Raw genomic sequence first — 27,137 nt, 5'->3', positions numbered from 1 at the left:
ATGAGTGCATGCTACTGGACAAGTATAACAAATTACTGAAAATATAAATGAATATAAATGAACAACACTGACAGTAGAGGTGTACATCGCAGTCACTTCAGAACCAACAATCTCTGGCGACAGAGTGAGTGACTGTAATTAAGGCCAATTTATGCTTGGAGTGACAACAACGCGTCTCACTAAGTGTCTCACTACAGTAGGCCTATATCTCGCTAAATGTCTCCAGAGTATGCTGTAGATATACAGGAGCTTGTTAGATCATCTATTTCACATCCGCCCGCAACTCACTGTAGTATAACTCAGGCTTGATCTTAACATCCATTGTTTCCGGGTCTGTGTCTCTTACCAGGAACTGCATGTGATCAGTACAGACGACAACCGCGTGGTGGCAGCCGTCCAGGAGTGGAACCAGAATGAAACCTACAACCTGTACGTGTCCCGAACGGCAGGCGTCTACTACACCCTGGCCCTGGGGAACGTGGTCAGCAGCATGGGTCTGGAGGGCAACGTGATGGTCGACCTCTATGAGGTAAAACCTCCACAAACCAACCCGTTACATGTAGCAATGGCCATCTTGTATTGTCCACTTTCTTCACTAATGTCCCCCCAGCTAGGTAAAATATATAAGGTATGTGACTGACTGTCTGTCTGCCTGTTTGTCTATTCCTAATCAATGGAGTTACTATTTAAAAGTGAGAATACTGTGGCAGAGGTGCATGGTTCATAACTGGCCAACTTCAACAACAATGCTGGCGCCCGTGTCAAGCTTCCGTTTTATAAATTCCTCCAGGTGGGCATAAACCATGTACACTGAGCACATGCCGGTTTAAAGAGCTTCCAGTTATCAAAAGTAAAAAAATATATATAAATATATTTAAAAAAAAAAAGATATATGATGGTACCATACCTTACTTATTGTTTTTATTTTTCTATCAAATACCTTATGGATCTTTTATATAAGTGTTTCTCACAACAAAACCTTAGACAGTAGGTTTCTGCTAAATGATCCTTTTTGTTTTATATAATCATGCGACTACTGTGTGTTAGAAATGCAGCGCTAGGAGAGTAGTGCTGTAACAGCGGTCGACATTTCTGTTCCCGCTGTTTCCATTTTGGCACATTTCTCTGATATTAGAAATAAAATGCACTTGATTGACGATTGCCCAGCATGGAGGGTTATTATAGCCAGGGATCAATATTTCAGCACTATGGGAGATAGAGAATGAAATGTACGCCTCATTTTGGAAGTAGATATTGCTGCTGCAGGTATAGGTCTACTGTTTGCAGAACACATTGTGTGAATACGAAGCAGCTTTCAGAGTGCTGACACCAACAAAGGCAATAACAGACTGGGCCAAGGATATAGATTTTTGTCAGGGGGGGGGGGGGGTTGAGATTATTCCTTTCTTGATGAATAACTGCTGATATTAGTTCGCCAAATGTACCCGATAGAAAAGCAAGGCTAGGTAGAAGCATTCTACGTGTTTCCAAGAAGGAAATATCAGCATCAGCTAGGGCTGCAACTATCCATTCTTTTCTTCCCGATTGTTCTATCGTATAGTATAGTCAATGTGAAAACAATAATCATGCTAATCCTTTTTTTTTTGTGCAAAAAAATGCATCACATTGTCTATTGTCTATTTTCGCTAATTTGGAATTTTTTATTTAAACAATTAATTTGATTAACAGTTGCAGCCCAGCATCAGACATTTGTAATTTGACTGAGGGACTGCCATTGGATTTTTTTTAAATTTCGTTTGTTCGTGTCATATGAAAGCAGGGAATCATAGCTTCAAAATGTACATATTGCATGGTTGTTCAGTTTGACCCACCAGTTTTGGAGATATGGCTTATAGAGTAATGTCTTGCAGAAAACAGCGAGTTGAGAAAACAGGCTTGAAAGGTTCACTTCTGTGGTCTCTAACATTAACATACACATTTATTTCATATTTACATGTCGATTTCAGCTCTGACACTTATTGCAGACATGCTGTAGTATGTGAAGAGTCTGCCTGTGCTATAAACACATTTTTGGAAAAAAAAGTTTTTCTCCTTTGGTGAAAAGCTGGAATTTGCGCGATGGCAGGCTCTCAGTCAAATCTGGTCACAATTTAGTTGGAGTCAAAATATGAGCTCTGAATCAAATAATTAGACTTGTTCATCATGATACCTCCCACGCCTGAAAACCACTTCCATTTCCCCGCAGTCAAATCCATTGGCTTGATTGGGGTCGCCACCTCAAACACAACATAATATGTTTCAATGTGGCCTGAAGCAGACATTTAGCATATTACGCTGCTCCAGGTCACATTGAAGCATCTGTCATTCGTCGAGAGGACGGTGTTTCACCAGATGATGCCACTGTTATTGACTCACGAGTCACGTTGCCAGTATCCCCAAAGCTTGTTTCCAACGCCACCCAGAACATGCATGGACTCTTTCACACTCTCTCAGACACATATCGATTTGCAGGAGACCCCAGACAATCAGTCATTTCCTGCGCAGAATGCTGTATGTAACACTATTGGATTTACCTGGAGATACAGAAGTGGTAAGCTTGTAAGGATGTGTCCTTGTCACTGGGCTTGTGATTTCCATCAGAGTATGAATAACCTATATGTACTGTTATACGTGCGTGTGTGAATAGCCGATCGTGTGCGATGTACTGTAACACTCTTATTATTGTTGACTATTCTTTGTTGATTCTCATACAATTGTAAAGCGGTTCATATTTCCTAGGTGGCAGGGATTAAGGGGATGTTCCTGGCCAACAAGAGGACAGAAAACCAGGTGAAGACGTACATCACGTACAACAGAGGCAGAGACTGGAGGCTACTGCAGGCTCCAAGCACCGGCCTGAAAGGAAACAATATCCACTGTGTTTTGGTAAGTGTGTGTTTACATGCTGCATCTATTCTACATGAGGTTTATATACTGTATATCTGAGCGGATACGACAGGATAAACAGTGAGGATATGTTGCAGTGTGATAGTTTCCATCAAAGCTATAGGCCTTATCAGAAGTTCTCTTGATCCCAGCGCTGATGAGGCTGCATGGAGCTCTCAGAAAGAGCAGCGCCCATCAAAGCTGCTCCGAGACCGCTGGGCTTAAAGGTCAGATGTTTTCATTCAGCCCAATAAGATGTCCTCCCATTTACCAAAGGCAGGCAAGAGGCATCAAAAGACAAGAGAAAGACAGCATTTTCTCTGACTAACAAGCCTCCCTGAGCTCAATGTTTCTCATGGTACATTAGGTTCCTATAGCTCGCTTACAAAGTTCGCAATTTCGCTTTATCCTTTACTCCGCGGGAGGCTTATTCTTTTCTTTTTTTGTATCATGTACTGCTGGTTCAAGCTGATTGCCTACTGATGTGTTTGTGAAGAGTTGTGCCAAGACAGAAGAATAAATAAATAAATAGAATCTCATGATTAGCATACACTGTATGTTTTAGGATCAGTGTTACTGACAACTGTTCGGTGACAAAGCTTGTTTGTTAGTTTGTTAGTAATTATTAATCCTGTAGCGTGCCTCGCTATCCTCTCACATTATACCGTCATTTGTCAGGAAATGTCAGAGTTTTAATAAACCTCTAAACGGCCCGTCACAACATGGCGCGCACCACTGGCATTCTGCTGGCTGGTAATGAGAGCCGTGTCAGTAAAGGTCATCCCAATCAGAATGAATGGTGAGACAAGCCAATAACTTAATAAGGGACACTATGCTTTTGAAGAATCTTATGATTTGGATTTGGGAATTAGGGTTGAACTTTTTAGTTGAAATGTCGAATACTGCTGGGCGATATGACTTCAAATCAATAATCAGGATTATTTCATACTTTTGACTCGATTATGATAAATAATGTATTTTTTATTGTGAAAAATAGCAAAGTGGCACAATGTGACAATTTTCTGTTGTGTGTACTGTAGGCCTATACACCACCCTTGTACAATGAAGTGTAATACAGTGTTAAGATAATCAAAAAATCTATTAGTTTGATTTAAAAAAGTATTTTGATTTGTTGATATAAAGAAGTCGGTTATTCTAAATATTGGTTTTGATATATTTAATTAATTACATGTATTACTTGCCCAGCCCTAATATACATGCAGTACAGTACTGTTTCATATCATACATTTCCTGTGGTTTTGATCCTGGAGTTTTCGTTCCTGAGGGTTAGCGGTATATTGTAATTGTGTTTTGCATTGTATACTTTTCTCTGGACATACAGTAAGCATCTGGAATAAAGTATATAATTGTTGTTGTTTTGTTTGTTTGTTCTGCCGTCCTACGTACAGCCCTACTGCTCCTTGCACCTCCATCTCCATGTGTCGGCTAACCCCTACACGTCAGGAAACATAGCCAGCAAGGACTCGGCCCCTGGGATCATTGTGGCGTCAGGTAGGTGAAGTGAGCTATAACCTCTGGAGTAGCATGTTGCCGCAGTACAGGAGGCTGCATTTCTACGACCCTAGTTCTTAGCAGCTCCACCCAGCGGATGAGCATGAGTGCTCGACGTACGGTAGAAGCGGGGGGAGGAATTTCAAAATAACTTAAGCCATTCTGACCTGAGATCAGATTCTAAAAATGTCTTCTACATCCTGACAGTTTTCATTCTGACCTGAGATCAGATTTAAAAAATGTCAGTCGCTCTTCGATTTTTCAAAAATAGCAGACCTACAAGCTCGTAGCGCGCCACTCGGTGGCGCGCTATGAGCTTGTAGATCTGCTATTTTTCAATAGCTAAAGCATAACATGAGGCTAACACCAAAATGGGTGCCCGGTCAGAATGGGTTAATGACTCAGTTTTGTTTGTAAATACATCACAGTTGCGATTATAATCCATCTATTTATTATATAATAATTGGAGGTCGAGAAGTTGGGGTCATGTGATCAATGGCATCACGTCGGTGTACTATCCCAAGAAGAAGAATTAGCAAGAGGGGCCAACTTTGCTTTACTTCCCGTATCTACGTGAGGTGAGCGGTGACATTATTAGTTTATTCATTTCCAAACGGGAGAGTGAACGTGAACACAGCTTCTGAACCATTCCTTAACTCCATGGCCACTGAACTAAATACTGGACCCAATCATCACAAGGCACACAATATTTACAAGATATTCATAGTAAAATGGCTTTTTTTAGCGAGACAAATCAGGAGAAAATCTACTTTGTTAATGACATTTCTTTATCCCAGCAACACATTCTCGCGAGATTTGAGATGAGTCCGGAAGCCTCTCTCTGTCCATCTGCAATTTAACACATAAGTAGGGGGCTCTGGCCCCATATTTAGGATGACAATATGTGAATATTAATAATATTCACATAACGTGAAATTAATGGACATATTAAAAGTGAAATAAAATGTGTGTTCCAATGCTTAATAATATAATAATTTTCCATAACTGTCTTAGACTCTTGGTTGATGGGGGCTGGGAAATTTGAGAAATGGCATTTGACATTTGCCATATAATGCTCTCTGCTCCACATGACGTTGTCAGTGTTGTTGGCCTGGGAGAGGGGAGGGGGGGTGGGGAGGTCGGGGATGAGTGGTATTCCCCTATGGCAGGGATACTCAAATAGATTTACCTGTGGGCCACATTACAAAAATGGCAAGGGGCCAGGGGCCAGTAGATAAAATTACGACATTAATGATACTTGATAACTTCTCTCTTTCAATTGCTATATTTTTAAAAAATATTTAAAAAAAATGAGTAGTGATATGGCTGACTGAGTAAAATAAAACAATCTACCTGAAAATAGATAGCTATAAGTGAAGAGCAATTTCCGTAATTTCCGCAATTACCATTTCCGCAATTTCCGCAATTACCATTTCCGCAATTTCCGCAATTACCATTTCCGCAATTTCCTCAATTTCCATTTCCGCAATTTCCATTTTAACCATTTCCGCAATTTCCGCAATTTCCGCAATTTTCATTTCCGCAATTTCCATTTCCACCATTTCCGCAATTTCCCCCCCCCCCAAGCTTTTATTTTCGTTCGAGTAATAGTACAACTATAATAGTATTACTTATAATAATGTAATTAAAGATAAGATATGAGTATCACTGCCCTATGGGATATGGCCTTGTCTCTGCCAGGTGGAAACAGCAGCGGAGAATTCTGGAACTCCTCATTTTAGAGCAACCAGTGCAATCTTACATTGGCTGAGTTTCCAACTCCATTATTCTGTATCGTTGAGACTGCAGTTGCCTTCAATCCTGATCTCTACCTTAATTCCTGCACTCACTTGTTTGAAACTTCAATAGCGGTCCACATTTCCCACAGGCAACCTGACAGCATGTTATCTCACAGTTGAGCAGGGCCAGATCTCATCACATCACAGAAGCCTAGGTAGCCTAAGGTAACCATAGTGTCTATCAGCCTTTAGCCATGGTGTCTAGCCACTGTTGGATACGGCCGGACTCACATATGCACGACAGGATAGGTCCCCTGATGTGGCCAGTACTTTAGGTGTATAGGGCGGGTGCTGGGTGGTTGTATAGGTGCAGGGTGGTTGTATACAGTAGGTGCTGGGTGGTTGTGTAGGTGCTGGGTGGTTGTGTGGGTGCTGCTGTGTGGTTGTAGTAGATGGTTGAGTGAGTTGGCAGCAGAGGGGGGGTTTACTTCTGAAAGTTGATAATCAACTATTAACTTTGATATGACTTTTAGTTTTACCTATAATAATTATGTTACCCGTCATGAAGATGTAACCCTTTCTTAAGTGTGCAATCATGTGCAAAGCTAACTGGGCCTGTGGGAGTTTATTACGCTACCAGGGGCTGTTATGTTGCTTCGCTTGCGTTTGTATTCAGGCCTTGTGTTTAACCACCTGGTGCCAATTACTGGCTGGAAGCTATTACTGTAGTCTAGCCACCATTAGGACCGCTCAAGCCTTAACGTGGTTAGAGAGGTTGAGGAATGAATGCAGGAATGTGAATTGGCCGTATACTGTATAGTATACTGTGTGTTCATGAATGTTGGTTCAGTTGACATGTACTGTGCCCCAATGCACTGTATTATTGCATTGGAACCCATGTTGGATCACTCTGTCCGCTTTGGACTCATTTCAAAATACTTTGACTGTCAACAACATTGACTGAATAATGTTCGGTACTACAATAACGTACTACAAAGGTTGGACATTGGACATTGAAAACACGCACAAGGAAAAGTTTTCAATAATTTCAACGTTGAAACTACAGTAAAGGAGTGGTTCCCAAACTTTTTAGCTTGAGACCCAAAAGAGAAATCAGGACCCAAATCGTGAAAATATCACATTTAAAGGAACTAACTAACTAACTAACTAAGGGTTAAAGCAGTAGCCTATACCAGTATGACGTCAGTACTACAGTATGACAACATATTGATCCCAGATCAGGGATCTCTATAGACAGACACAGACAGATCCAGAAAATGAGACATCCATATGCGGGGCAGGCAATCGGGCATAGAAGCGAATCAGAGAGACAGATATGTTGTCATCAACCGCTGGTCTTGAATGGCAAGTTTGAAGATCAGTCGTACGGTATCGAGTTATGTGAGAATGTATTGTACGCACGTACACGCACGCACGCACACACACACGCACACAAATGCAAAAATCTATAAAGCATTTTATGGGGCCTTTTTTATCCCACACACTATATAGACTATATCGCCACACCTTCTATCGTGAATCTAGTTTCATATGCGTTTCACCGTTTACCTACAAGTACAGTAAGTGCTGTGGTTGGTGAGTGGTTTGACCTCTGACCCTACGCTTAGCCTGCTTCCGCCCATCTATTCCACTATATTAAGAGCCCCCTCCCCCCCCTCGCATTCTGTTTCCAGGCTCCATCGGTTCAGAGCTCACCACCAGCAACGTCAGCGTGTTTATCACCTCGGACGCAGGCAACACATGGAGACAGGTGAGAGCACTTATTTTAATGTGTGATAAATAACACGCCGCTCTTGTTTGTGGGTGGAAGCCCGCTGCTGGCTTTATCTTTACACACATGCAGAGCATGTGTAAATTGACTATTATTTTCAGAAACACAAAAACACGCAGCTTTTGACAATTTATTGTTGTTGTTTTCATCAGGATGGAAACAATTATTTTAACGCTTAGCACACTTGTGACACCAAAAATACATGATACATGTACTGTAGCCTACGTATGTACTATAAGCAATAAATATTATTAATTTATTTGTGGTGAAAACAAAGACAATTTGGTGGTCAATGTTGAAATCCGGGAAATGTTTGTGTTTTAGTGATATCTTCATTTTGACAATACCGCCCAAACCGGAATTCTATGCTTCACCAAAATCGCAGATCTACAAGCTATCGACACGACACGTATGTGCCACGTTGTGAGCTTTGTACGTTGACAATTTTTATCGTGCGACACCGCTTTGCGATTCATTCTGAATTAAAGCTTTAGTTTAGATGCTTTGATTGATATGGGTATCAGTGTTTCCGACATGCATTAAAGTCTAATGATTAAAGCATAATAAAACAATTGTGTCCCTCTCAAAAGAAGTAGCTAATCTGTGGTATCCAGCTGGGGGGTACAGCAGACCGACAGATGTGCCACTTTGTTGATATCTATCCTCACACCCTGCTCAGTGTTTTAGTGGGCGATAATCAAATGAAATCTTAGCAGTAATTAGATTCAGTTCTTGCACACAGCACCCGGGGGCGACCCTCCTCTTATGCCAACATCACATTAGGATGCTTGTTTCTGTAACCGCTGAAACATTGATATGACAAGATCTAATCCTAATAGACGTGAGTGTGTGTGCGTGTGCGTGTGCGTGTGCGTGGGCGTGTGCTTGTGCGTGCGCGTGTGTGTGTGTGTGCGTGTGCGTGCGTGCGTGCAGTGTTTTCCACACTTTGTCACTTTTTCTGGATCTCTAATAATTAGAGATGTAAAACCAGTGGGAGAACAACTTCTACTATTTGTATTTCAAGGCTGCAACGTAATGCACGCACACGCGCGCGTGTGTCTGTGTGTGTGCATGCGCCTGTGTTTGTGTGCGTGCGTGCATGCATGTGTGCGTGCGACCTGAATGGTCTTTGGGAAATTGAGGACAATTCCCAATGGCCTGGCCTGCCTAGAGACTGATTTCTCCCTTGTGTCACTGAAAAACATGCAGAGGAAATCACTCTTATCATATCTAGGCTACTCCAACTCATAGACTGGCTGTTATCTAGAGTTGATGGATGGATGGGTGTGTTTTGGTTCAGCGCGTGCCTGTGGTGGTTGGTCAGAAGGATTCTATTCTACTGCGTGAAAAGAGGAGTTAACGGGCAATTATGCGCACTAGATTTTGAGACCTCAAACCTCAAGTTTAGCAGGCAAATACAGTAATACAGGTGTGATGGTACAATTCGGGAGTTTACCGGAGTTTGTTGGAAAGTTTAACGGGAGTTTCCTGTAATATACACATCCGTATTCCATGTACAGTATTTCTTAAAATGACGTTTTTACGTGCACACGCCCACCGGTTCCTTCTCTGCCAGGTACGAACATGTTCGTACCCCCTAGTGGTTGAGCCCCATAGCAGCTGTTAACATTGATCCGGTTGCTATGCAACGCCTCCGTCACCACCAGCTATGAGACAAAAAAATCTGTATTCTGCTAACCTGCGGGCCGCATTAAGTGATGGTGGGGACTGCATTTGGCTGCCGGGCCGCCAGGTGCCCATGTATGGTCTATATGGCCACTGGTAGGGTGGTCTGTGTGGGGGTGGGCCTTCTGACCTGTATGGTCTATATGGCCACTGGCAGAGTGGTCTGTGTGGGGGTGGGCCTCCTGACCTGTATGGAAGTCCCAGTTTGGCGCTGCACGCATGCCTGGATATTTGTCTTTGTGTCTTTTTGTAAATGAATGCATCAGCATGTACCTTTGTGTGTGAACCTGTATCGCTATATTTGTGAGGACCAAATGTTCCTATAGTCTTGCATTGCCCGACTGATCACGTGGAGGAACGTGTGAACGTGTAAATAGTGCAATTAATTTAATTATTGCTGACTGGCATTATTGCTTTGTGATCCTCACAAGAGAAATGGTTGTTTTATGGTTAAAATATAAAAAATAAAAAAGGAGAATACAAAAGTTGGGGAGTTTTAGGAAAAGGTTCAGTTTGGAATTAGACATTTAACCCATTCTGAACGGGAACCCCTTTTGGTGTTAGCATTACATTATGCTTTAGCTATTGAAAAATAGCAGATCTACAAGCTCATAGCGCGCCACTCGGTGGCGCGCTATGTCTGCTATTTTTGAAAAATCGAAGAACGACTGACATTTTTTAGAATCTGATCTCAGGTCAGAATGGGTTCATCAGACCAGTGTGTGTCCCAGTGGAAACCTCGTATGAATCTGATCTCAGGTCAGAATGGGTTAAGAGGTTATGGGTTGGGATTGGAGTTATGCCTACACAAAAAATAGCAGCACCGCGATATTATGTTGATGCGACAAGCTCAGGCTATTTCCGGATATATAGTTCAACCATTAACCCATTCTGACCTGAGATCAGATTCATACGAGGTTTCCGCTGGACACACACTGGTCTGATTAACCCATTCTGACCTGAGATCAGATTCTAAAAATGTCAGTCGTTCTTCGAATTTTTCAAAAATAGCAGATCTACAAGCTCATATCGCGCCACCGAGTGGCGCGATATGAGCTTGTAGATCTGCTATTTTTCAATAGCTAAAGCATAACATGATGCCAACACCAAAATGGGTGCCCGGTCAGAATGGATTAACAATGCTATTCATAAAATTACCATTCTAAAATGATGGGGTCCTCACAAGTATACTACTAATAATAAGAGTGTGTGTGTGTGTGTGTGTGTGTGTGTGCGCGTATCTATATAAATCTTTCTATATAATGTCATTCATAAAAGCTACGTATACTGTGCTAATGAGCTGCTTCCCGTGCATTCTGTGTGTGCGTACGTGGGTGCATGTGTGTGTGCATGCGTGGGTGCGTGCGTGCGTGCAGATCTTTGATGAGGAGTATGCCGTGCTGTACCTAGACCAAGGAGGAGCCCTGGTGGCAATAAGACACACTCCTCTCCCCATCCGACACCTGTGGTGAGTCATTATTACTGGGAGCCGCCATTTGTCACAGTGTGACTCATTCCCCGGGAGGGAAGGAGAGAGTTCCGAGCCTGCACGTTAGCCAAACGCAGGCAAATTAGTACATCTCAAAGCACGGGAAAAGTAATTAATTCTACTTTAACAAACCCTGCCGGGGCGTGGGATTTATTCTACTGTGATGACCGTCTGTCGCTCGGTTCAACTTCTCACCCATTATGGCGAGGATAGTGTTTTACTCGGGAAGTACTGTAGCTCTCTGTCCTCTCCACCGTCCACTGAGTGTCAACGGGGGGGTCCGGGGAGTCCCAGGTGGTCCTTGAGGCATATTGCAGGTCTGTAAAGGGGCCAGTCGCACCAAGCAATATACCGGTACGTACTGTAACTATATGGATGACTATAAAGATGTCGTTTTGAAAATCATCCTAACTCAAGTGGGTGGCAGAATTCACATCACAACTATACAACAAAGACAATATGGTGAATGATAATGGTTATCATTATAGTTATACTGCTTTGAACGGGCTTTAACTCTGAAACTGTATAAGTGGAACCAAGTTTTGTAAGGAGCTCAATAAAAGGCATTTCAAATTGTATAAAACATGGGTCGTGGACTAATTATTGCATATCAAAATGGAATGAAAAGGGCTAAGGGTCATTATTAGCTCATGAAATGTATTACTGTAAACGGTCGTTCACACCAAGCATGATAACGATAATGATAATTGCATGAGCGTCCACACTGATGAACAATTAACGATAACGCTCTGTTTAACGGTGGCAGAAACACACTGTGACGTCTGCAGCTGCGTGGGGGGGAGAGCGCGCGCGCGCACGCACACACACACACACACACACACACACACGCCTCTGTGACAGTGGTGCTGAAAGACACATGCAATAGGATACTGTATATTGATAATCTTATCTGAATAATCCCTTTAGACCTTAGAACAGATTCTACAAAATGTCTTCTAAATCAGTTTTCTGGAAAAAAACGTATGTTTCTATGTCGACCCTTGTTCCGGGGAGACCCCCAGAAGCAAAGATACGAGTTAAAAACGTTTGCTCTGAAAGAATATATATATATATTCAAGATTTGCCCAACATTTTCCACATTTTTCAAAAATATTTTTCAATAGCTAAAAAGTAACATAATGCTTAAAGCACGAAAAGGGTTTCCCGTCCTGAATTGGCTAATTATAAGAAGGTGAAACAGTTGTAGTCTACTGTACCAGGTGTTGCCATAATAGCTATGCCTGCCAAGGGCACATTTTCATTTCATGTTACATTTAATGGACAATAAAGTTTTCTTTATCTTTACCTTCATCTTTATAATCGTCTCCTCATCTCCGTTAATTATAAAACTAATGTGATTCAGAGGGTGAGAGAGACTGATTGCATCGTAGATGTCCTTCTGATGGATTGTGATTGTGATTGTCAGTGTTTCTATCGTTCGTAAAAATTGCTCTGAAAGTGCTCCGAACCACATCATTCAGCGAATGTTTTCAACTCAAATCTTTGCTTCTGTGGGGGTCCCTGGAACAACATATTTTCATATGGGGGTCCGCGGCCAAATACAGATCATTCTGGTGCAGGTCGGTGATGAAAAAGGTTGAGCACCACTGACATAGAAACATAGGTTTTTCAGAAAACTTTTATGATTTAGAACTTAGACTTATATATATTCTTTTAATCGGCCTCAGTCCTAAATGGGTTAATGCTGTGCTGTGTTTTTGCAGGTTGAGCTTTGATGAAGGCCGGCAGTGGAACAAGTACAGCTTCACCAACTCTCCTCTGTTTGTGGACGGGGTGCTTGGAGAGCCCGGGGAGGAGACTCTCATTATGACGTGAGTGATGAAGATGGATGCAAATCATCTGCCCGCCTGCATGAAGCTGAAAACAAACTGTTTGTGTTCGTGTGTGCGTGCACAATTAGTAGTAATACTGTACGGGCACCAATTTCGTCGCCACCTTTACCATGCAATGCGGCCCGCAATTCAGCCGCTGCCCGAAAATTACGAATATAGGAGCTTCCTCCGTCCCTTAACAGTATTTTGGTCCAGTGTCACCCGCTATCCTACCAAAATGAAAGCCCTAATTTCGTAGTTGATACAGAAACTGAGGGCATGGACAACTTGCAATGTGAACTTGTAGATCGGCTATTTTCCAGTGCCCGACACCATGCAGTGCACAACTCAGTATATAAAACGGGCATACATCTAACCCTAACCCCTAAGACTATCCTCTATAACTAATCCTAACTTGAATATTTGTACCAGGAAAATGGTACTCATGTCTATTCTTCATATTCTAGTATACTTTTGGACATTAAGGTCCTCACAAGTACAGTAATGTGTGCACGTACACACACACACACACACACACACACACACACACACACACACACACACACACACACACACACACACACACACACACACACACACACACACACACACACACGGCAGACAGACACACGGAATCAGCATTCTTGACTGCCTGATTTCCTTTCATGAATAAGAAAGATTTCTCTCAAGGTCTAGCTGACATCAAAACTGTCCGTCTCTTGGATTCAGATCAATGCTGCGGCAGCCGGCGACAGCATAACTGTCCATTTGAAGAACATGAGGGAAATGATCATAGTGATCAAACAATCAACAATCAGTTGGGGAAAAAAAAGGAAAGATCGAAAAAGAAACAGAAGAAAGTTGCGCTACAAAACCTGTAACTTCTTTTAAAATGCAAAGCGAATGGCGCAGACTCTAATCTACACACAGCATGACCCGGCGTCACTCCTCTTAATGCAGCAAAGATGTATAACGTTTGGGAATGTTTCCTCATCCAGTTACATCAATGTTTTATGGCACCTGCCGAAGGGGACAGAGTGACAGTAGTCCGGGAGAACGATGGAGAGACACAGCTGGAGAGAGGCACCGATGACAGGCAGAGAGGCTCATGGCAGGTTTATACTTTTTGGTTTGCGCACCAAAGATAAGCGATCTACAAGCTCACAGACACGTCACAGAGCCACGCGTTGTGGGCTTGTAGATCGGCTATTGTCGGTGAGCAACAAAGCGTTCAGATCAGGCGCCACCGAGAGAATAAAGGGATTTGGGAGACAATGGGGGGGATTACTCACTCGCATTTTCCTTTGATGCAGATGAGACTTGCAAGCCTAGCCGGGGAGGGATGGGGACAGGACTGTTTTTGAGGAAATGCCGGAAGAAAATGGTGATTTCGTTAAGTATTTTCTTTGAGATCTTGAGGCTCTCTGCTAGCAGACGCACCATTAGTTCTCATAAGACCATCATGCACTTTTTATAAATAAATTTGTACTCATTTTTTACAGTAAGTGCCTGTCATGGCAGTGCGCCTCGCAAGCTAATTGACAGATTGATTGTGATAAATTTGCTATGGTTTGAATAGTGAGGCGGTCAGCACCAAGAAACACGCCCCCCAATTTAGTTTGTGACAGAATATTTATCTGCTTATGTCTCATAACCTTGGATTCAGATCATTCTTTTGGACTAGGAAAATATTGATATTCACAATGTTAGGCTTGTGCTTTCTCAGCTTAACAGCAAAAGCTTGATGATGTCAAAGTTGTGAGTGACTGAGTGGGTGTGTAGAGAGGCCAGTCAGCTGTTTTACCTTTGGCTCGCTCAGTGTCACGTCAAGTCATCTTTATTTATTAGAGCACAGTTGACTCAAACAAAGTGCTTTCCAGTCGATGATAACCAACAACATGCTGTGATAAATCACAAACTACTAATCCACAAAAGCAAACTAAAGTAAAATGATAATGTCAAAGTAACATTGGATAGTGGACTTGGCAGTAACATAAACCAACGGGCAACCTGAGAATAAATAGTCTGACGTGTCAGCGCACGTGTTTGTGTCCGGGTAGCTCGATCAGTCGGAAGAGCTCTCGCCTTTGTAACACAAGGTCACATCACATGGGTTCGATCCCGGGCACCGCCAACTCAGCGTATGAGTAGCACAGGTTGGGTGCAGCAAGTTGTGCGGGAAGTACTGGGATCTGTGGCACTCCACCTCAGCAGTTTCCCATTCCCAGGTGTCTAGCGCATTGTTACGGGGACAGATCTCATGTATTACCGGCATGATACAGACAATAAGCCTACTTCTTTCCCTCCTGTTATATTTGTGCCTCTTTGATCCCCAGTGCTACTCGGTGCATTTTCCTGGACATACACTGTACCTGACCGTGTGTGCTTGGCTATATTCCAGGATATTCGGCCATGTCAGTCATCGCTCTGAATGGCAGCTGGTGAAGATAGACTTCAGGTCCATCTTCAACAGGAGGTGCACAGAGGCCGATTATCAGACATGGCACCTACATGATCAGGTAAGACGCCACACTAGTGCCCTAGATTAGTATTCATTAAAGCATCTATAGTACAGTAGCTCGTAAACAGTATAAGGTACATAGTCACAGACATTAACTCATTCACACCACATTCTGCTGTTTAAACAAGTAGCTTCTATTTCTAGATGACAAACAACTTTGGAACAAATTTCAATCAAAGCATGATCTCTCTGCATGCTATGGCGTTGTTGGATATAGGATCCCTCAAATCAAATGTAGGAGACGGAGTCAACTTGGTCAGGATATAGTGTGTGATCATTGGCTTAGATAGAAATTAGTTAAGAAGTGGAGTGAGCTGCTGCATGTCTCTCTGCTCCAAAACCACTTTTGCACATTCTCCATTTATTCTCAGTGATCTTTGTGAATCAAGTCCTGCATACATTAAACCTTCTCCACTCAACCTGCTCAGGCCCAGAGCCAAGAAAGAGCATTAGAGTGCTCCTTTATTCAGCATCCAGCGCTGTAATAGTTTCAGACAACCATATGCTCTGGCTAGGCTAACGATCCAACATATAGCATGGAGGCGGACTGTGGTTCATGCCAATTAATTGCACAATAAGCCCTGAAGAGAAGGACAAGCCCTATATCGTCAACTCAAGAACAAAGTGGATCATTTAGCCCATAAATAAAATGTAAATGTTTATTATTTTGGGAGCATTCAAGTTTTTATTAGTCTTTTTGTGTCTCTTTGTGGAATTCAGCAGTGTCACACAGAGAGAGAGAATTCCCACATCTCACCAGTGACACCTACCGTATAGCACAGAAACAGAATGATTTAGGACGGAGCGTTCAGTTTCCTGCAATCTTCTCATCTTGTTTGATCACTTCCCCCATTATAACATATATCCTTGGTGAAACCTCCAATGGGATCCAATAGTTATTATTATTATTATTATGATTATGGTTATTGATATGATTATTATTTGTTATTATTTTTATTATTATATTTTAGTCACAAGCTCTTGTTTTATACCTTTCATTGGTTGAATATTATCCACAGACAAGAATGATAATTAACCACTTCCACTTTAAAAACTTTCTCAAAAACAGCTAAAACTAATCTCATATACTGTATGGATAGATGATACAATTAATTTAAATTAAATACGTCGGTGCTTTAAGTGTACTGTAGGTCCGTTTTGGGGTCTTTTGTTCTTCTATAAAAAGCCAGCAGTCTGACTGGCTCGTTAAACACACCTGCTACGCACATTCCCCCGTTGATCAATACCTAGTGACTTTGTGGAGCTAACAGTGTAATTGTTTTCTTGGCACTCCATTTACTACTACTACTACTTTATGACTCCTAGGGTGGGCTCATGCCACACCAATCTTGCACTCTTTAACGGCTCTAGTCTTAACCCATTCTGACCTGAGATCAGATTCATACGAGGTTTTCCACTGGACACACACTGGTCTGATTAACCCATTCTGACCTGAGATCAGATTCTAAAGATGTCAGTCGTTCTTCGAATTTTTCAAAAATAGCAGACCTACAAGCTCGTATCGCGCCACTCGGTGGCGCGATATGAGCTTGTAGATCTGCTATTTTTCAATAGCTAAAGCATAACATGATGCTATCACCAAAATGGGTTCCCGTTCAGAATGGGTTAAGTTGCAATATACAAGCTTGTATATCGGCTGTTTTTGGCTAATGTTCCCTCAGGTTCTAGTGGTTAAGTCGCTCTGGATTTAAGCATGTCTGCAAAATGCCTAAATCGTAAATTGATTGCCAAAGAACTATGATAATATACTGGTAGCTGTGCAACAGAATTACAATCTCGTTCATTCGGTCTGTTATATGCCTACGTATGTCGCACATTTTAGTTTTTAAATAAAATAAATAATCCTACTGTATAATCCCATCCCATTATGAAAACACAACACACTCTCCCCAGTGTAAGATTCTAGTAGAAGTAGTTGTTAACTTTACTACATGCACACAACACACAGCATGATGAGTCCGTGAACACAGCGTGAATGCACAGCGAACCAGAGGATAGGCAGGCAGCGGTCCCTTTCACATATTACGCCGCGTTGCACACAATTGCTTAATGCCACCATGCATAATATTCATGCTAAATGAAATGTTATGACGACAGCTGTTTCTCTCTCTCTCGCTCTCTCTGGGCTGCAAAAATCAATTACCTTTTTGATTAATCAAATAATCTACAGTATAAGCACATTTATTAAAAGAAAAATGTTTATATATCAAGTGCGTAAGTGTTTTTTTCTTTTTTGGCATCGTTTGTTTGAATGTACAGTGTACAATGTTTGAAATAAGGCATGTGAGATCGATTGATATTTTTTATAATCAATTAGTTCAACTAGACCGGTGCCAGGCTGTAGAGCACCGAGTCGGTAACGATGGAAGTTAGAGATCCATGCCCCACCCGGCTATGCAATACCCGTTGAACCCGTGTCAGAGTACCCGTTCTGCCCATATGGAGATTTATGTATCTGTCTCTCTGTGTCCCTTTATTCCTATATATGGAGTTCTGTGTCAGGCATGCCCAAATATGAATTCAGTGTTGTGATGTCAGAACAGGCCAGCTCCATATATGGAGATACAGTATAGGAGTGATCAGGTCCAGAGTCCGGGCAGAGGCTTTTGTGCAGGTTCTGGACAACTGGCTATGCGACGGACTCGACACCGGCCATTATTGCACTCCCTGTGGTGGTGTGGAACGCGTGTGTCAAATTTCAAGTCGGTGGGGTGAACGGTTTCCGAGTTATGTGGATTAAAGACATACACGTGTACGTACTACGCACAGAGACTTGGTGCATTTATAGATATAAGATTAACTGACTTTTTGATGCCCTTTTGATTGGCCCACAGGGTGAACCGTGCCTCATGGGAGTGAAGAGAATCTACCGTAAACTGAAGCCCACGGCCAGGTGCGTTATGGGAAAGACCTACTCTGTGACGATGACATCGGGACCCTGCGACTGCACCGAGGCTGACTTTGAATGGTGAGATGACATCTTTCACGTTGTTCTTGCTAAGTCCATGTTTCTCAAGCATTTTGATACGTGTTTGGCAATGGACGCTCAAAGACAAAAATAACGATGCTGCTGAGCCAAACTGCAGAAGCGGAGAAAATAGCAAAAGAAAAGGGCTTGCAAATAACTTATACAGACTTAATTCAACAGCGGCAAAGATTACATTTTGACGCATTTGTTTTTTATTATTATTTTCTCGGAAATAGCTCATAACATGTCGCGTTGTGAGCTTAGATCGACTATTTTTTTACTGCTGAATACTAAAGTACTGTAGTGGCTTAAGTGTTTAAGCTCACAATTTGTAGCATCGCAACGCATTGTGAGCTTGTAAATGTGCTATTCTTATAGTTTGTCAATTTTGTTTACACACAAGTAAGTACATGTTGTACTTATACCAGGCGAGTAGCATGTTGAATGCAGGTCTTTTTAACATAGAGTAATTCCACTCTGTGGTATTGCTACTTCTACTTCAATAGAAGTAGAGTAGAGTCAAATAACATCAGAGTTCAGCCCCTCTTCACAATGGCTTATGAGCAGTCTGTCAGCAACCAATCAGCAGCCAAATCCTGGTCAGTTATTAGTGCGCCCACACAGTAGAGTCGCAGAGATGCAAGATGCAGCTTAGAGCAGGCGTCTCTCTGGGTTTTTAAACAGCGGGTGGATGGAAATGACGCTGGAAAGAGACGCCTGTTAGAGCTGCATCTTGCATCCTCGTGACTCTACTGTGTGCGCGCACTGTTGAGGTTATGATTTGTTTACAAAGCCTGGCTGGCTGGTAGAATAGTGATGGTGGGCCAGTTTTCCACATTCACCATCGAGCCAACAACAGAAACGTTTCTGACAAAATGGCAAAAAGCTCTTTCTTTTCCAACAACATTCAACTTATGGGTATTTAGTAAACATCACTATTTCCTTAAAAAATAAAAATGTAATTATTATTTAAAATAAGAAAGAAGAAACTTTTTTCAGAAATATTCCAAAATCCATAAATAAACATGGACTTTCAAGGCCAGAAAGTCAGTACTATGACATCATATCGATGTCACGGATCTCCATATATGGGCATAAGAGGGAGACAGACAGACCAAACTTCCTTCCTATACAGCACATCACTCCCCTGGGTAGTACACATGACTTTGACAGCCCGTTCATCCAAACACAAAAGTCCTGTCTGTTTGCATTAAACAATGTTAAACTCACCAACATTGCAGCTGTACGAAAAGCTAGAATTATCCTATTATCCTTTTGTTTCATAGAAATCCACCATAGAAACGTTATGAGCTACTGTCTGTCAAGAAATGCCCTGCATTTGATTATTTGATTATTAAGTGCCAGAGTTTGGAAGTGCTTGTTTTCAATGACATTTAGCTGCCTCCTGCATTATGTGACATTTAGAAACAGGTGGTACGCAGGACGGTTGAGTGATTTCCAACGAGCGCTTCTAAACTCCAACACTCCAACATGCTGCTCAATGTTTTGCCACTCAGTCTAGATGAGGGGGGCGTGTCCTGATGGGCAAATCATGCATGTGCATTAGGGCTGCGAATCTTTAGGTGTCCCACGATTCGATTCCGATTCTTGGGGTGACGATTCGATTCAAAAACGATCTTTTCGATTTTTTCGATTCTCGATTCAAAAAAGATTTTTTTCGATTCTAAAGTAGTTTTTTTTTTTAAATTAAAAACAATTAAATAGAATTTTAGCATGATCTACTCCAGTCTTCTGGCATGAAAGCAGAGTACATTTAGTAAAAAGCTTGTATAATTGTAAAGGTTTTATCAACTGAATGATTTAAACACACAAAGGTTAAATCCAAGAGTAAGATGTCTCATGTATTTAGCTTGCACAAATTTGAACCAGTACAAAAGTTACAAAATCTCTTCTCACTCAATACCAGAACAATACATTAATATTAACAGGTGTAAAATAAATACAATTGGCAGGCTTAGCTTAGCTGGTAGTAAATGCACTATGCAGAAACCCAGGCCAGGAAAATGAGAATCGATTCTGAATCGGACGGCATTAGAATCGCGATTCTAACTCGAATCGATTTTTTTTGACAGTCCTAATGTGCATACTCTCTATAGGCTACTGACCTACAGTACAGTACAAAGCCAAAGGGCTAATTTTACCATTAGGATACACAAAAAGTTGTTTTGTCCAAAAAACATAGTTACTGCACTTTGACTTTGTAGGGCAGTATAAGCTCTGTGATTCGACACCATGTGAGCTTGTCACTATACTGTATACCTTCAAGCTAATGTAGCTATTTCTTTTTAAAACAGGACTCAAGTGGTTTCATGATGTATTTTTCGGTCCGTCCGTCCGTCCGTGTCCCGGGAAGACACCAAACTTAACTCAAGGGTGATGAGTTTCGGAAACCACCGGTCTAAAGCCCTATCCGTCTTGTTCAATACGTTGGCAATAATATGTGGCAGTGGGATTTAAGGAAAGTGAAGGATGAACAGTTAGGAGATCACCGTCATGGATAAAGTCTTCCACATTAGAATTGTAGAACAGCTCGGGCTGCCGTAATCTCCTGGAGGCTCTGCCCCAGCTAAATGAAACCACTCAACTGCTACACACCAAGCTGTGATGGTGTGTGCAGGCGTGCATGTGCATGTGCGTGCATGCATATTTGTGTGTTGTACCTATATTACTACACTTGTGAGGGCCAAACAACGTCCCCGTAATTATGAAATCATCTTTATTATTTTTTTTAGGTTTGGGGATTCAGGTTTTGGTATATATAGGATCAGGATTAGACAATTATTAAGACATTAGGTTTATGGCTTGGGGTGAGAGTTCTGCCTGTTTTATACTTGCATGCCGTTATTGCGCACATAAAACAGATGATCTACAGTACACGTCGCAGCCCGATGCGTTTAACGCTATGTTATGGGGTTAACAAATAGAAAACAAATAATGGCATTCATAAAATCTCTGTGATGTACTCACAAGTGTAGTGTAGTAATACAACAATGTGTGCATTGATGCATCACCGCAGTATTCCTGGGCTCGTGGCTGAATGTCTGCCATCCCTCTACCTCCTCTTAAAAGATTAGGGAAGACGTCACGCCGTACTTCACAAGCTGCCTTTGTAGCCATAGCCTGTGGCTCTTTTCATTAAAGATTCATCTACGCAACCTGTTTTCTTTGAAATATCAGCATTATAAATGTAGCCCTTTTTTCCCCCCTCTCCTTCCTTTTTTTCCTTCGTTTTATTCCCAAATATATACAGGCCCCTTGAGTGAGGGAGTATGGAACGAGCTTCCATCAGAACCCATTCGTCACCCGGCCTAATAGCGTTCATTAACAATCACAACACTTTTGCATCTGTGTGCATGTCGCACTAATTGGGGCAATTTGTTTCTATCTTTTTGGGGACAGCGCAGCGCTGTGCCGTCTAATTTGTAGAACAAACAACTTGTGGGCTTTGTGTTAAAGGCACTTAATGGAGAAAGCGCAGTTGTTTGGCGTCAATGTTGTTTTAACAAATAAGGAGTTCATCATTCCCCCAAAGGGGTTGAAATTTGCAATTCCTTCTAAAGTAAATGCTGTGCTGATCAATTATTTTGTCAGATTAGGGACCGATTTGAATGTATTTGAGACTAAAAAGCTTAAGAATATACACAGTCAATTCCTCAGTGTTAATGTGTACAGTATCCATTTTAAAGCGTAAGAGGGTTCAATTAAAGCTGCAATCTGTAACTGTTATGTCCTACCTCGGGATTTGAACCATTCTAAGGCAATCCCCACTTGGACAGTGGAGTTATTGCACTTCAGGCAGTTGTCAGCCGGTAGGCGCTCTACCCGCCACCAGGTTCCACCTATACAACCACTGCAGATGTACTAGTTGCTTTTTCCTACCTCTTTTTATCCCCATTTAGTCTTTATACCAATGAATTCCTCCCCTCACACATTTCTGTGTTGTCACTACTGTTGTATCCCATCACCTACCAGTGAGGAGCCCCCACCGGGAGGACGTAAATCCTCTGTCCTGCTCCTCCCCCCCAACACTTGCAGCTGACAGGTGCATGCCAGCCGCCCCGAGTATGCGTAGCGAGAAATATTAGCCTCTCTGCCCCGCTTTCCTCCTCCGAACACAGGCCAATTGTGTTTGTGCAGATGCTCAGATTGTTTGACATGTTATTTTAACATTTAATTTGTAGAAATGAGTTGCCAGAGTGCGGCATTAACACTGAATAATAATAATAATAGCTTGAATGTATATAGTGTGGTACATCCCTTGTAGATCTGCTATTTCTAAAAAAAAATCTGCGTGTACAAAATGTTTTCAAATTCAGTAACCTGAATAAGGCTGCAAGGTCGGAACATAATCTTTGCTGCTGTTTAATTAAGTCTGGAGCATCTAAAGTTAGTTGCGAGCCCTTTTATTTCTGTTTTTATCACAGATTTTTCAGCTTCTGTAGTTTAGCTCAACACCAAGGACAGAGGAAGTGTTGGCTCCACGCCCAAACATTTATCAATTTTTGGGGTCCTTAACATGAAAAATGTCTGAGAAACATTGTCTTAGTAAGATGCTTTAAAAAAACAATGAACAAACAAACAAAAAACCCAACACAACAAAATACTCCTCTGCACTGCCTGACCACTGTTCCCCTTGGCATGGTTGTGTCACTGCAGCGATTACGGCTACGAGAGGCGAACGGACGGCAAGTGCACGCCGGCCTTTTGGTTCCATCCGTCAGCCACGTCCAGGAGCTGCGCCACTGGGACAACCTTTGTCAACAGCACGGGGTAAGTGAGGGCCGATGGAATTAGCATGCCGCTGACTCACAGACCTTACAGCCTTGAGTGAATTGCATTGAGTTGAGGAGTTCAGGGCGCATTGATTGCTGTCTCGTTTCAAACGAGGGCTGGCTGAGCACAATTTGGCCTTAAAACAGAGAGCTGATAATTTATGAGCAGATTAGCGCGCGCGCGGTGCGTGTGCGTGCACATGCATACGTGTGTGTACAGAAACCTCATATCTCCATATTTCTACTTTTTATGTTTTTATGTGTCACACAAAAGTAGTGAAAGTAGCCAATTTTAATACGTTATACTTCTACGACACTACATACGACCTTTAATACAAAACATATTAACTGATCAATTGTCATGCACTACTACTCCATACCCTGTGGAGGCTTAAGAACAGCCAAATTAACACACACGCATGTACTGTACTGTACTGTACTGTACTGTACTGTACTGTACTGTACTGTACTCCTTACTCTCTCTATCCCCATCCTCTCTCTCCCTCATGTGGCACACCCGTTATGCGATGCTCAGCCAATCACAGTGCAAGAATGCGTCTGATGACGCATTCTAGCCAAGGACGCAATCTCTAGAATTAGTTGATAGATTATTAGGGCAACCTACCCACTATGCAACTGAGTATATAATACTGTAAGATAAGAATAATATGTAAGTCAGGAATGGATACATGAACCCTGAGGATTTCACTGTGTATGCACTATTGCACTGTACATAATGCATGTGTTTGACTCCAGTTACAGGAAGGTAGTATCGAACAACTGCACAGCAGGAGTGATTGCTGAGTACACTGCCAGGAGACAGCAATGCCCCATCCAGGCCCCTAGGGGGCTCTACCTGGTCACTAGTGAGGGCAGTCTGACAGCCACACTGGGTACCAATGTCACCTTCCTCGTCTATCTGGAGGAGGTACGATCATTTAAGGGTCATTTCCCATTTGGCATCATCACTGTTTTGGGATGGCCCATTGGTTTGTGGCGCGATGTTGAAAATAGGAAAAAACGTCTCTAAATTGGAAATCAGAACAAAAGAACAGGAGGAAAGATGCAAGTGACTGGAAAGATTCAAATTATGAAATCATTTTGACTCCAGGCCAAGCTGTTTTCGAGATAATTGTGAAAACGTAAATGCGATAATTATAACCGCTGCTTTGAGGTTAATGAGTGTCATTTTATAGTATAGTGGGTGGAATTTGCAACCCACCGGCCAATTTGTGTGTTTCAGGTCTTTCCAGGTCGTGCACACTTTTATCAGAGGAAAATCATGAAAACAGGGTTCCTGTATTTCACGGCTTGGACCTCTAACAATAATACTATCTAAAGCTGTTTGAGGTGCTGTCAAAACAGTGTAAAACAAAGTAACAGAAGGATAAAATAGTTGAGGTTGTGAAGAATTCTCTTTGTGTCCTCTTTGGGCATGTTTGACATTTCAAATGTGTTCTATAAATGCACCAGTGAGTGTGAGTGTGTGTGTGTGTGTGTGTGTGTGTGTGTGTGTGTGTGTGTGTTCCACTGCATATCTTGAGAACTGTCCACCTGAACAACCTCAAACTTGCCATGTGTACTACCCAGGGGAGTGATGTGCTGTATAGGAAGGAAGTTTGGTCTGTCTGTCTCCCTCTTATGCCCATATATGGAGATCCGTGACATCGATATGATGTCATAGTAGGTGACCGGGTACAGTGGGTTTTGGATAAAGCCCAATTAACCACACCAATGATTCGCCAACTCCTCCTCCCTGTGAGTAGACGCATGTACTGGTAGTTACAGGCAACCACAGTGCCGGTCCGCCGTATATGCAAACTACGTGACCCCCCGAGAGTTGCTAGAGCCCCCGAAAATGTCCTCAAAGTCACATCCAACAAGCTTTGAACTGAGCAGAGCAGATTGGACTTTCCGTTCCAGAAATAATGGCCAATAAAGGCCGCTTTCACCAATTTTTGATTGAGTTCTGGCCATTATTTTTCTTTAATATTAAACACAGGATAGGAAGATCCTAATGCAGAACTTTGCTGTATGTCACTCCCCGTTGGTGGTTCTAATTTAACCATTATGAGGAGAATGTTTTTAGTTTTATATATTTTAAGTGAATAATGTAAGTCTGAACCAGGACCTTATATTATAATACGTCCAGACCACCAGGTACCACCGAACCCTAAACCCTAACCTTTTCAGAAAACCCCGTGTTGAAACCAAAATAATATATAAAACTAAAAACATTCTCCTCATAATGGTTAAATTAGAACCATCACCTGTCTCTCTGCCCTCGTTTCTGTCTGTCTCCACTTTCCACGATCAATAAAAGGCAAGAACATGTGAATGCAGTTCACTTTAGCATATATTCCATTAACAATGTGTGTCCCTCCCGTGCAGGGTGAAGGCACCCGGACCAGCATTACATTGGACTTCGGTGACGGCCACGCGCTGACCTACTCCAACGTCAGCTCCATTGAGGACGGCATCAAACACGTGTACAAGTCGGTGGGGATCTACCGGGTGACGGCCACTGGAGAGAACAGCCTGGGCTCAGAGAGCACGGTGCTCTACCTGCACGTCACGTGTACGTGAGACACCCTTCCATTCACTGTCACTGTGTCGGGGTGGAAACCAAAACTGTTACTTTTTACAGTCGGGCGGACACCTCTTATCGCCATATTTACTTGCGCAAGCAAGTACTGCGATCGGCTGGGTATGTATGTCGGTGTTGTCCACCACCGGCCAATACAATTTAGGCATTTAGCAGACGCTCTTAATCCAGAGCGATTTACATTAAGCAATAACAAAAAAGCATGGCATACATCACATATATAAAAAGTAGTTGTCATGAAACAGAGTATCTATATCATGAAACTATATATATATAAACTATACATACATACTGTATGTACTATAAAGTGCTATGACTACATAAAATGCAACTCTAGTGCTATCTACGTAAAATGCTATCTAAGTCTACATAAAGTGCTATCTAAGGGGCTAGGGCAAGTGCTATGGGCCATGATGGAGTCTGAAAAGGTGGGTTTTCAGACTACGGCGAGAGTGAGGCTGCAGTTCTGATTGTGATGGGAAGTGCATTCCATAGTTTTGGAGCCAGAAGGGAGAAGAGTTTGGGACGTGTGGAGCGTTGTCCCGGCATTTTTAGTGAAGGTACTTCCAGCTTCCCTGCGTTGGCTGATCTGAGTGCGCGGGAGGGTTTATAAGTATGTTATGTCGGTGTTGTAAATGTAAATGTACTACATTTAGTGTCGCACAAAAGTAGGAGATCTGCAAGCTTACATTTGCTAATTTTGTATTTGAACCCTGAAAAGTAACAGTTTTGGACATACGAACGAAATGGGAAAAAAAGATCCAGTGTTCCAATCGATCAAATGTGTTTATGATTCAGAAACAAGCACTTGTTAAAACGTTTCATTGGTTCACGATTTATCAAATCCACAGACACCACTTTCACTTTAATAATTATTAAAAAATCTATAAGCAATGGATGGCGATAAGACACGTCGTCAGCTTGTAGAACTGCTATTTTGCTACTTTTGCACAATGATTGTACGATGATTTGAGACATTCATTTTACAAAAAAAAGTTGAAAGAGAACGTTTCTGCCCCGGCAGCAACGTTTTGTGCATGTGCGAATTTGTGTTTACAGTCTATACGAGTTTCCTCACCTTCACACGAGGCCGCGTTCCCCTACACCCCCACCCGTTCTTAAACGTATTCCGCGTTTTACTCGTATAGACAAGGCCTCTCTTCGATTGCTCTTTGGCTATGTATGGCCTTATCACACACACAAGAAATTGCACATGTCAACGTGTACCCAGCGTGACACAAACCTTATCTGTTTATAGCACGCGCACTCCTCTCTCCCGTAACCAAACAAACA

The 27,137-nt window shown here is 42.2% G+C and overlaps 1 protein-coding gene across 3 annotated transcripts in view; it reads left to right on the top strand.

Annotated features, from left to right (window-relative positions):
• LOC308310782 (VPS10 domain-containing receptor SorCS1-like) overlaps nucleotides 1-27,137 on the top strand; it is a 176,162-nt gene that overhangs the window by 130,032 nt on the left and 18,993 nt on the right. For all 3 annotated transcript variants that reach the window (XR_013963536.1, XM_080757205.1, XM_080757204.1), the window contains exons 9-19: nucleotides 350-529; nucleotides 2,740-2,886; nucleotides 4,296-4,398; nucleotides 7,832-7,908; nucleotides 10,992-11,083; nucleotides 12,829-12,936; nucleotides 15,338-15,455; nucleotides 18,313-18,446; nucleotides 23,124-23,237; nucleotides 23,996-24,167; nucleotides 25,631-25,817. Coding sequence is in view for 2 of the 3 variants with exons in the window: in XM_080757205.1 (XP_080613331.1) it covers nucleotides 350-529; nucleotides 2,740-2,886; nucleotides 4,296-4,398; nucleotides 7,832-7,908; nucleotides 10,992-11,083; nucleotides 12,829-12,936; nucleotides 15,338-15,455; nucleotides 18,313-18,446; nucleotides 23,124-23,237; nucleotides 23,996-24,167; nucleotides 25,631-25,817 (1,432 nt within the window). In the remaining variant the exon portion in view is untranslated. The remainder of the gene's footprint in view (nucleotides 1-349; nucleotides 530-2,739; nucleotides 2,887-4,295; nucleotides 4,399-7,831; nucleotides 7,909-10,991; nucleotides 11,084-12,828; nucleotides 12,937-15,337; nucleotides 15,456-18,312; nucleotides 18,447-23,123; nucleotides 23,238-23,995; nucleotides 24,168-25,630; nucleotides 25,818-27,137) is intronic.

Source organism: Protomyctophum bolini (assembly GCF_963924005.1).
Source record: "Protomyctophum bolini genome assembly, chromosome: 3".
NCBI classification, from domain to species: Eukaryota; Metazoa; Chordata; class Actinopteri; order Myctophiformes; family Myctophidae; genus Protomyctophum; species Protomyctophum bolini.
This window is presented reverse-complemented; position numbering and strand designations above follow the sequence as displayed.